General features: G+C 35.9%; 1 protein-coding gene across 1 annotated transcript in view; it reads right to left on the bottom strand.

Moving 5' to 3' along the window:
• Positions 1-1,695: 1,695 nt before the first annotated feature.
• Positions 1,696-12,358, bottom strand: part of SLC17A6 (solute carrier family 17 member 6) — a 33,744-nt gene continuing 23,081 nt past the window's right edge. The window contains exons 5-12 of the mRNA XM_075755341.1: positions 11,986-12,073; positions 11,798-11,884; positions 10,726-10,868; positions 8,527-8,676; positions 6,576-6,708; positions 5,764-5,874; positions 4,189-4,316; positions 1,696-3,827 (exon numbers count right to left, since the gene is read on the bottom strand). Coding sequence (XP_075611456.1) covers positions 3,495-3,827; positions 4,189-4,316; positions 5,764-5,874; positions 6,576-6,708; positions 8,527-8,676; positions 10,726-10,868; positions 11,798-11,884; positions 11,986-12,073 — 1,173 coding nt within the window. The 3' untranslated portion in view covers positions 1,696-3,494. The remainder of the gene's footprint in view (positions 3,828-4,188; positions 4,317-5,763; positions 5,875-6,575; positions 6,709-8,526; positions 8,677-10,725; positions 10,869-11,797; positions 11,885-11,985; positions 12,074-12,358) is intronic.

Genomic DNA, 12,358 nt, shown 5'->3' on the forward strand with positions numbered 1-12,358 from the left:
TGTAGCAAGTGAGCAGAGAGTACCAGGTAGGGGAACCGAACAGAAATAGGTGACAGAACAAAGCCATCAAGTGGCTGTGAACACAGTCTGATTGATAAACTGGGATGATTCAAGCTTCCAAAAGAGGAACACTACACCATACAAGTGCAACACGTCTGCGGAGCTAGTCTTTGAATCTGAGTGCAGAAGAGAAACCTCTGGGCAGAGAAGGCACAGTTCAAAAGAGGCTTAAGAGGTATATTTTAGCGATGCTTCTTAATAAAAAGGAAGTAGCAAGGTATTTGCTGAGAAGAAATATAGAATTTCAGATGAAGGGTCATATCCCCTCAACTCTCCTTTTCCCTAAAAGAGATCCAGCTGTTGCTGCTTGTCTTCACTTAATCATCCTTTGCAAGAACCCATTTTTTTTCTTCGTTTCCCATTCTTCTTTTTCAGTCATCTTCCTGATGATTGTTTCCTGTATTTTTCCATGAACAGGAGTCTGTGAAGAAGTAGAAATCTTAAAACCTGTCATGTTCCTCTTCCTTCCCAGAAGAACAGATTCCTCCACAGTGCCATTTAAAGAGGAAGCAGAGAAGCAGAGAGCTAGAAAGTGAATGGGGACGATCTTAGAGCAGTGTAGCATTTAAAGGCAATTGTTGAGTTCTCACTGAGTTGTGCATGGCTGAACAGTGCGGTGTCCAATGCCTGGATTAAAGTCTCTCCTTTGTTCAAAGCAATTAAAAGGTGTCAAGCTAATAAGAAAAAAAAATAAATTAGCTATAGTTAATGAAATTAAATTATTGGAAAAATTCCAAAAGATAGAGAACCTGTAAGATTAGACTGAAAACTAAGAAGAATTGATTTTGATTTTGTTAATTAGTTTTCATTTTCTGAGCTGTCCACTTACCACAATAAATACAACAGTACTTTTACAGCCCCTATTTATCCCACTTTTGAATCTTTCAAGATGTTTCCATGGCAACACCACACCAGCTCATCAAAACAATTACCAGTAACTTTGTGTGTTAGCTGACTCAGCATCTCATGACAACTAGCCTGTTGGTGAGGAACACTGGGCCCGTTACGGCTCTGTCTAGTGTTTTGCACCCTTTTGTTCAGTTTGGTGTTTCTACCTTCTTCTACCTGGTGCAAGAAAATTATTGAAAAGTAAAAATTTTGCTAGAAAAAGACCTACTTTTAATATAGGATTTGTTGAATTTACTGATTCCTGTCGGGTCTGTCCAAAGAGGGATGGAAAGGAACATTATGTTTTGGTTAAAAAAGTCTTGTTCCAGAAACAAGGAAGGAAACAAATTCCAAGAACAGCAGTCTGTGATGCTTTTCATTTGCTTTAGAGAATGCTGATCCACACCAGCTCTTTGGCTAGCACAGATTAGTCTGTCTTTCCCAGTTTCGCTGCATTGGCTGGCACATTGATCCTTCTGTTCCTTTCTCTTCCACGCCTACTCCAGCCATCCTTATGAGAGGAGGAACTGCAAGCTAGAGTTAGGTGCCTCTCCCACCACACATCTGTGCATGGTCGGAGGAGAGAGTAGACAATGCGGGATGTTGGGTATTCAGCGTAGCTCCCAGCTGGGACTTCAGATAGATAATATATCCATGTCAACAGCAGAATTTGTTCTGCAGTGACTATAATTTTAGTCATCTATATTAAAGTGCATCTAAAAGAATGACAAGAAACTACAATGGTCCTTTTTTATATAAAAGGATAAATAGAGCATTTTATTAACACTTTTTTGCAGCAACAAAAGTGACACAGTCCACATCTTTTTCATTAAACACAGCAAAAGCTATGGTCACATTTTACATCACTTTGAGGCACAAAGCAAAATATTTTTTTCTTAAGGTCAAGGTATGATTTGCATTAAAAAAAAGGAGAAGAAACAATCCTCAAGTTGTATATTGCGGTAGCAGGGTTTCCAATCACTAGCACAATACAATGAACAGACCAAGAATCCAGAATGGATTATTACATACAATAATAATCATTTGATTGAATTAAGAAATGGATCATTGTTGTCATTTTAGAGTATTAAGAAGTGGTCTGGTGTTGCTAACTTCAGTTTGGTTCAGTTTGGTTTAATCCCAACAACCTCAAATACATACAACAAGCTAAATGAAGGTTAATATATAGTCTAGAAGATTATGCACTTCATAATGCATTGCACTTATTGCTTGGTACACTAATGTTGCAGTCTCTGTTGAGTTACGCTAAAAAGACAAGCGTGATGCTTGTTGGCTTCTTTCAACCCAACACTAGTTATTTGCCACTTTGGTTTATTGTGAGTTTATATGTTACTCATATTCAGTGTCCATTATTATTAGTTTTAATTGAAAGACAAATACATTTTTTATTATTTCAGGGATTTCTAAAATAGCAACATTTTCTATAATTACAGTATCTTCAATAAACTTATATCTATGTATACAACTGTGGCACGATGTGTAAAAATATGAAAGCTATTAAGGGAAGAATAAGGGTTAAATTATTCTCTGTTTCTTCTATTGGCTTCAAAATATTCTGCAAAACAAATACATCCTTTTTCATAGGGCTACTTACTCATAGTAAATTTCTCTTTGGAATTTTGTAAAAGACTATATCTTTTTCTAGGTTATTTTGGTTTTTTCTCTCTCTCTGTAAAGACACCAGTACAAAGTTGGAATATACTGCAAAGAAAAGAATAATAAAGCTTGTTTTTTGATAAAGGGATTTGACAGTCTGCATGAAAAGTCAGACTTAACATTTTATATTATTTTTATATTAGTTGATAAATGCAGGGAAGAACAAGACAATGCCTATAATTTCATAAGGTTCTGTAAAGAATAGAAATAAGAATTTGTGCCCAAACATTCAGTATAAAACTCCTAAATAATTCTTTTATTCATCACAGAGTAGCCTGCAGCATGTAATCACGATAAACATACAATATGCCCTATTTGTTCTTTAGGCTTGATACAATTACCATTAAGGGAACTGGATCAATCCTCTGTAAATGCCTAGGACGCAACCTTTCTCGTTTAAGAAAGCTCTTGTCTTAGACTAAACACACAATTCCTACATTGCACTGAGTAAACGTGTGTATTTAACACAATCTCTTTCAATACAGTGTAACAAATATATAAGTGCATTTTAATTATCAAGTAATTTTGGCTTTCTAAAAAGAGCAGTAGATGTGCCAACTTGGTTGCTTAGTTGTGCTTTAATCCTTAGTTATGAGTTTTAGCTCTTGTATACTGTAAGTATCTAATTGCCTCTATAGTTTTGACCAGTAAACCCTTAAAACTCTAATGTTAATAGAACAAATATAACCTAATGAAAGTGATGAAATGTCACAACTCATACAGATTGCACTTTAATGAATTTTTTTTACAGTAAGACCTTCCTGTTTGATATGTGTTTACATGTTTATACCACATTTTATTCCTGTGTGCAAACAATCACAATGAATTTAATCACAAACACTACAAAATATACCCAATATTTAGGTTTGTTATGAATAATCTCCTTCCTTGTAGTTGTATGAGTCTTGTACTTCCTCTTGTACAAATTCCTCTTTTTTCTCCCAACCATTAGGCCAGCCACCGTTGACCTGGGTTGTAGCACCATAAGACTTGGTGGTACCATAATTTACATAATTCTGAGTAATGTCCCCTGTCTCTTCAGCAAGTTCATCTTCGTGAATAAAGCCACACTTCTCTTCACTTGTCTGTTCAGGGTCTGCCCAAGGTTGTTTCTCTCCTGAAGCAAATATGCCATAGAAGATAACACCTCCGTAATGAACTAAAGCAGCAATGAGGAAGACATACTGCCACTCTTCACGTGTCTGTAAAGAAGAAATTTGCTAAATCAGACCAGTGCATAGACTTAGCTAACTTTCCTGAGCTGAAAGATTTAAATTAGGGATTGAGGCTGTGATAGTCAGCACAACTAAAACATTTAAGTGTCGAGTTTCCAATTATTTGTATCCATCTTCCTTTGAAAAATCACTATTCATTAGCCTACAAAAGCATTGACCTAGTGAGCATATTGTGAAGCACGCTTCAAATTTGCAAGTTCCTGGATGCTATCCCCTTGAGGTCCCAGACTCTAATACAGATATGCTGGCAAGTTGTACTATGGAAAGGTCTTTTTCTTGAAACTCATAGCGTTAAACTGGAAGATTTGAAAACTGTATTGCCATTTACCTTGTTCTTTGTCATTGCTCCAACAATTATAGGGCAAACCATTCCAGACAAGGTCCCGACTCCATTAGAAATCCCCATTAAGATGCTGGCATACCTCGGGGCAATGTCTAAGTGGTTGACATTGAATCCTGCAATACAAATGTCAGCGAACATTCATACCAAAAGCAGAGCATTATTTCAGTTCTGAAAAGTAATGCTATCACTTGACAATTTTACTATGACATATTTGGGCTGTTTAATTGCATTTGTTTTTCTCAAAAAGGCTTACAATGGTGAAATATTCTTAGAGAGACTCTGGGTTTTCATTTTCTTTTAAAAATATATTATAAAAGCATACCAAATATATTTTCTTCCCAAAATTGCAGTTTTAAAAAATATCCCAGTAGTGACTGTGTGGAGTAGAGAACTCAGAAGATATTTAGGCAAGGAGAAAGTTCATAGTTTTGCAGTATCATTTACGACCTTTTCATGCCGTAAATAACATGTCATTTCTTCTTCCAGCTTGTACCACTTTCCTTCCCTATATTCCATATTATTCTTTTTGTCACACAGACCAGCAGAAGTGAGTTCCCTTCTGTTATGAGTGATAATATGGAGTAAAAAGAGACTATCTGCAAATGATATATTAATTATTTCTATAAATATTTGTTTATTCTGTTGCATTGCCAACAGCTTCATTTTGTTCGAATTTGTGCAGTAACTAAATAATCTTAGAAAAAACACATGCTTCCCTGAAGTGACAGAACTCATTGTCCCCAAAATAAGCACTTAAGTAAGTGAAAGCAGAAACCAAACCTTTGGATATAGCAAGATAATAGAAGGGAAAAGGTAGGCAATATGATACGTATAACTGTTAGCGAAAGTACAGTACACTTTTCATGTTGTACAAAACAAGCATGATACCTTGCAGAATACGTGGGATTAAGGACAGGTTTGATTAAGGAGAGTTTAGATGTCTGGCACAAAAGAAAAGAGAGCCTGTTTTAGACATAAGGAACCAGCATGGGAGAGGATACTAAAATCACAGTGGGAAAACAAGGGAAGGCCAGGTGACTTGTGTTTGGGAAAGGCAAAGGGGTGATATATCAGCAGGAAAGGGGAAGAGCTGAATTTTAAATCAGAAAAAAATTGCTAGTGATTAGGGCCCATAGTAATAAAAAATGCAACACTAACAAAGCTTTAACTAATATATAGCGGAAAAAAATAGTAAAAGACCTGTATTTAAACAAAGATGTGTAAATTTAGATATCATTGTATAATATAAGTCCACTTCTGTTATATGTTTTATTTCAAGAAAAATCTATGATGTACATTAGTATCTCACTGAAAGAAAGTCTAATTTGCTGCAATGAATATGGAAAAGATTGAAGTATTTGAACAAAAATAATCTAATATACAAGATGTCTTACTGATTGTATTGTGTATTTATGATCATTACATTCCTGTGTAAAGATCATAAAAAATGTCATTTGAAATTTTGAGTTTGTTTAAATTATTGTCAGTGAATAAAAAACAAATGAGATATTCTACCTCTTAAGATAAAATAATTTACTAAAACCTGTAATATAATCTTACCAGATATGGCGAATCCACTAAAGCCTACTGCAAGCACTAAGAATGAAATAGCCACTCCTTTGCTGTGAGAATATCCCACCACGAGAAGAAGAGTCGCTTCCATACCAAAACCTGGGGAAATCATAAAGAAAATCAGGCATCAGATTTCATTCTCCCAAATAGTGCCGGTCTTAGGATATGGTAATATTTCATAGGAAGACAGAGGCAAAACACTACCTCAGAGTGGAATATAATCAGGTATTTCTTTCATCCCTAAACAACATATGTTCTTGCTATCTCAAATAATATTTATTTTTATTCTTTGTATGCTAATTTATTGTTACTTCCTGTCAGTTTTATGATGAAAAGAAGTACTTGTGATTTGGTTAGGTCGTTTCAGCCAATCCTAATGGGAATATACACTCAACCTGCTTATGAATTTTGCAGCCCTTATCACAGCCGGGATCCAGCTCGTGTGACTTTACCCTCTCAGAGGTCAGAACATAATCTCAGATAGTTGTCAGGGCTCTCTAAGTGCAGAGGGTGTTTAGATGAGGAGCTAGGGTTCAGTAAGTAGTTTAGGGCAGGCAAATCACCCCCAGAAGATCATCTGGTTTTTAACAGTCTAAATGCTCTTTTAAATCTATATTGAAACTCGGAATAAGTACGACTGTGTCTACTTTTATTTAGTAACCACATTTGTAATACACAGAAAATGCACAAAGTATTGCTTCATAAGTACATAAACCCATGCAGTTTTTTTACTGTATACAGCATACTATATGGACATTGAACCTGTACAAGAAGCTTTTTAATACAATAGGAAGACTTACCGCCACAGTTCATTATCTTTCTCACAGTAGTGGTTGAAAGAATCTGCCTGCTTCTTAAAAAGTCAGCAATTTGTCCCCCAATAGGAACAATAATTGTCATCACTAAATGCGGCACAGCAGATAAGATACCCACCTAAAATAATCATTAGAATTAGCAGAGTGTAAACCATAAGAAAATATTAATTCTTCATTTTCTGAAGCATTCAGCAACCATTTGTTTCTCTTCAATTTCAGGCTATGTGCTGAAACTAAAAATCTTAACCTGATTTATTAAAAGAACAAAACTGGTGATCTTAAGTTGTCGTATTATATGAAGGACAGGTAGAGTTTTTAAGAACCTCTGATGTGGTGACGCTTTTTGTTTAAAGATTGTTTTCACAGTTTATATTTAAGCTAATGGCTTTTTCCCCCTGACTTACAGCCCCTCTGCCCTTTCTTTTCAGAAAATTTATCATCAAATATGTTGAACTGAATCGCTACATTTCTATTGGTGATGTGTTAGGTGTAGCATTGCCCAGCAAACTAACATGTCTAGAGAGATTCCCTATGGATCATCCTCACATGCACAATGGCCATTTGCCTTTGATTTCTGACCATCCCTCAAGCTTCAAATTTCATGTGGGCAAAAGATATGTCTGAGAAACTCTGTACGTAGTGCAAGATAACATGCTAAATATCCGTTGACAATATTCCAAATGCTATACATACTAGCAAAGTAAGCCATAATAATTTTGTGATGGCTGTTCCAAGATATAATAATATATTTGAAGACCATTCCTTCAAAGCAGGATAGGGTATCTGTGAGCGTGGCACGAACTGCCACCTGCTATCTCCTGTCAGCATAACTACCTCGCAGATAGTTTGGTTTAGTACGCGTGGCATTTTGTTCTAATAGGGAATTCTGATCATTGTGTATATCTGAAAAAGTGCTTAAGCACAGGGGTTTTTGCGTAATTCCTGTCTGAGCAGTGTGTCAGCTGGCCTCATGTCGGACGTGACTTACCTCAGTGTGCAGAGCAGACTCCATGAGAACAAAAAGAAAACAAGGTTTCTCTACTCTTCAATTCAAGTGAAATTGTGTATTTCACTGCAGTTTATACATGTGACAACTATGTTGTGACAGCTAGCGTCGTGCTAATAGATGTTTCTCCCAGTAAGCCAGATATTAGCTATGAGGTAACTATGGTACCACAGTTACTGCTTTGAGGTGTTCCTGACTAAATAATAACTATTGATTTATGAGCATCCATATCCACAGCAGGTGACAAGTGACTTTGCTGTCACTGTTTACAAAGCTCCGTGTTTCTTTGAATACACTCTCAGAAAAATCTCCTAGAACAAAATGATCAGATTAATTCTATAGGATGCAACCATTCTTACTGCATGAGTAACAGATGATATTTCAAGCATAGCAAAGCTTCTTAAAATAACTCCAGCTAAAGATGGAAGCCCATCTTTAAATCCAGGATGGCATTACATAATTTTGACAGTACTCCATAATATGGCAACACTTTGGAAGCTACTCATCTAATTGTCATTTACACCACAATTTCGGGTGACAATACCTGGTGGGACAATTATCAAAAGAATACAGGTCTCTCAAAAGCACAAGCCCCCAGGGACAGAAGTGTAATGGGTCTCTCAATACCTTTCTAATACTATGCATGACCTGGTTTCAAGCACTTAACTGAAGGTCTTTTTGCAACATGGCCCCAAGTAGATCATCACTAAATCTCATCCTGCCTTCACCTTCCCCTATCCAACCCTTTGTCATTCTTGTTACTTCACTTACATGTGCTGGTCAAGGGAACAGTAACTGAGAGGGATAAGATTTAAGACTTGTAAACCCATGATAAAGATACAGAACACTTTTCTCCTCCTAATAAATACCACAAATGTAGCTCTGATATTTACTTAGCTAAGATAAAAAGCTTTACATTTTTTTACATACCTTGCTTATTTCAAATCCAAAGACTTCCTCAAAGTAAGCAGGCTGACTAATAAGCAGCAAGTAAAAAGTCCAGCTTCTACAGAAGTTTGCAACAATTATTGCATAGACTGGCATAGATGTAAAAAATTTTCTCCATGGAGTTTTATATTTCTGAAACATAGAAAGGGGGATCCAGTCACCATTTTGACCATTATCATTTTTACCTATACTCCAACAAGCTCATATATGTACAGTTTTACATATCTGAATTTCAATGACTTCAGTTATCATAAAGTACATGCATCCACATTTGGATGATCAAAATTTAATTTAAAAACGTAAGCAAGTAAAAATTACTACAAAATGCACATGTGGACAAACTCAGTGATACTTAGCTCTATCACAACACTCATGTACAAGTGCCATTATCTCAATCATGTAAACATGAATATACTAAATCCAAAATAATAATGTGTTTTTAAAAGACAATGTTGCTATATCAAAGGCAACAGTCAGATGTTACACTGTAAGTGCACTATTTCATCCAGATTTATTTTAAGCATGTATTTTAGCATTTAAGTCCTAATCCCAGCATTCTGAATAATTTTTTTATCAAGCCTCAGCTGAAACTGCTTAGCCAATATATATTTTGTTTGTTTTATTGTATTTTTAAAATGAATTGCATAATGGAGGGAAAAAAAACCCACAAAAAACCAAACCACAGATGGATAGAACTACAATCCTGCTGAGTCCCAGCACCTCTCCACGAGCCCAGGGTTCTGCCCATCTGTGTTGATCCAAATACAGGATCCAGACCCAGATGAGTGTTTGAAAATCACTTCAGCAAGGTTTCAGGCTGAATTTGGTCTCCTGCTGATTTGAATACTGGCTCTTCTTCAAAGAAAGCCAGCCCAGAGATAGATATATGCAATACCTTGTATACCTATTAAATTACACTTAAGTGAGAGCTAAGGATTGTGTGACTTAATTAATGAGAAGCCAGATAGAAAAGATACCTTGATACTATGGGAGGAAACTAATCACTTCCAAAAAATGTTTAATTGAAAAGCAACAATAAAAAATAGACACAAAATATCTAGCCCAAGTTAGAATTCTATGGCCATCCTTTGAAATATCTCATTTCACCTAAGGTTTTCAACAGCAGTTACAGGTATAAGAAACCATGAACGCTGCTGAATGCTGTTAAGTATCAACCAAGACACTCGTCAAGAACACCTAACAATGTCAGCTATCAAAGAAATGACTCTGTGATATGTTCAATTCCCTATTTAATCTGGATCAAAGTTTCTTTACTAAGAGAGAAATGGTTTATTCCTCACTTCAATCAAGAACCAATGTTCTGACCAATTAGAAAACATAATGAAGAGTGGTAGTGAGAGTCTACGGGGAATGGATGGTGTACAAATTTGAGCAGAAGGGAGGCTTAAGAAGCAAAATTGTTTTACCTTCTTGAGTTAGTAAGCATAGTGATAGTTTCTTTAAAGCTTTTCAATAGTTAGAGAAATAAGAAAAATATTATTTAGCATGATAGGATTATTAAATGGCTAGAAAATTCTCTGCTGTTTTTTAGGAGTTCTTGAGAACTAATCCAGTACAGAACTAAGTCAGGAGAGGCTTGATAGCACGTTTCCAGCAAAGTTACCACAATAATGGGGAACATGCCTATGGGTCTCCTAGCATGCTCTATTGCAACTTGCAGTCTTTCTTGCAAAAATGAAACATAGAGTAGTCAGGATTTGCTTTTTTTCCTGATGTTCTGAGGACCTCAAGAGACACTGAGTAGAGCTGTTCCTCCAGTGTTCTTTCAGGAAGAGGAAAACCTTCCAGAAGGGCTTATATAGGAAGGAAATGAACCACTTGAACTCAAGGTACTATGAAAGTCTCAATAAAACTGCAATTTCAAATGAATCAGTAGGGGATTTTTATATACTTTAGAGTAGAAAAAAAGGCATAAATTCCATGAGTGATCTGCTAGAAGAACTGGAACCTCTATTCTCTTATTGCAGAAGCAATATGCACCCAGAAATTCATCAGTAGATTTCAGATATCCCCACCCCCAAAAAAAATTCAAATGTTTGAAGTATGCTTTTCTATCTTAAAGAAGAAGGGAATTTGAAGGGTATTTTGTTGTTTCTATTTGGTTTTGTGGGGGGTTTATTACTATCTCATAGGAAACAAGTTGGTGAGTAATATTCTTACTTCCATTGCACCTAGGAGGTTGGCACTCTCTCCGATGCTCTCTTCTATGTATCTCCTTTCTTCATCTGTGATCGTAGGATGCTTTGCAGGGCTCTCATATGAAACCAAAAGCCAAAACATATACCAGACTATACCAAAGCTCCCTTTGGAATGGAAAGAGAGACTTTAAAGAGAAGTGCACAGTAAAGCAGCAAACAAGGAAAAAATCTGTGAATAATCATTACAAATTTAAATGTCAATTGTTGCTACTGCTTCCCTATTGAGTCATTCTAAGAGAGAGTTGGATCCTGTAAATAACATTTTTTGCAAAATACATGCCGAACTGGAGCTCAGTGAAGTCTTCTTTGTTTCATTTACAGAATTATTTAACTGTAAGCGAATATTCACTGATATTTTAACATCAATTTGTACAACGAAATGCAATGAAATAGCTTCCATTTCATTTCACCAGACTATAAATGAAGTTCCATTCTGCTTTAAGCCACTGTTGTTTGATTACTGCACTAAATTTTTCACTTGCAAAATATAAGATTGTGGCATTGTTTTCAAGATAACAATGCACTTCCTGAGTAGTTTACTAAATTTCTATAAGGTTTCCCTCTAAGTCACATCAAGTTTACACTGTAGAATGAACTCCTTTGGGACATTTTTTTCCATCAGTGTAAATTAAGGTAGCACAACTAGAGTGAATGAAATTGTGTAGGCCTTCAGATAAAAATCAGGACATCTTGGTCAGGGCATGTACTCTAAACTTACAGTTATATAAATGAAAGAGCGATGTTACATGATCTGAGATTCTATAGATCTGCATAGCAGTTTGCACTACTTGTGCTAGAAGCGATGAAGGTTTCACAATGAACTAGCTTCTCTTCTTATTCAATAATGTTGCTTTCCTACGCTCTCCTTTAGATTCTATTCTTTCATTGTCCTTTTCTCTAGACAGTATTTTTAGCTTTACAGACACACTTTTTTTTTTTTTTTTTTTTTTTTTGGCCTCTGAACAGTAGCTTTTACATTTATAGAAAGAGTAGAATAAGGCCAGACAATATTGGAGATGAGCAAAAATGCATACCATACACATAGAACACAGAAGACCACCCAGTATATTGCACTAGAATTCCAGCTAAAGGCATTGCAATAACAGCTCCTGCATAGGAACCTACAAAACAAGACATGTGTGGATGAAAAGGGAGAAAAATTCAGTCTCAAAATACTTTTACATTACAGATGAAAGAAAGACAAAAATAGAAAGTTACTTACCACAAAAGGAAGTGGTTGCTAACCTACTTCTTTCTAATGGGGGGGCCCACTTGCTCCAAATACCGTGGCAGGCAGGGTAGGTGACCCCCTGGAGAATGGGTGTGCCACAAGTTAGCTAATGCTGCTCAATATCAATCACTCAGTTCATTGTCTTTGCATCTTTTTTTTTTTTTTTTTTTAAAGTGCTACAAACAAGAAGTTGAGAATGCTTTGCATTTTACGGTGAAGTCTGAGCACAGCCATAGAAAAACTTCAATTTCTATTAAAGTTGAAATGGGTTTTGTGTATTACTCCAAATCATTAAGGAGGCCTTATGAAACAGATATAAACCATAATTATTTCCTTTTGCTCCCCCTCTCCCTTCCAGGAAAAA

This window comes from Balearica regulorum, chromosome 5 (genome assembly GCF_011004875.1).
Source record: "Balearica regulorum gibbericeps isolate bBalReg1 chromosome 5, bBalReg1.pri, whole genome shotgun sequence".
Taxonomy (NCBI): domain Eukaryota; kingdom Metazoa; phylum Chordata; class Aves; order Gruiformes; family Gruidae; genus Balearica; species Balearica regulorum.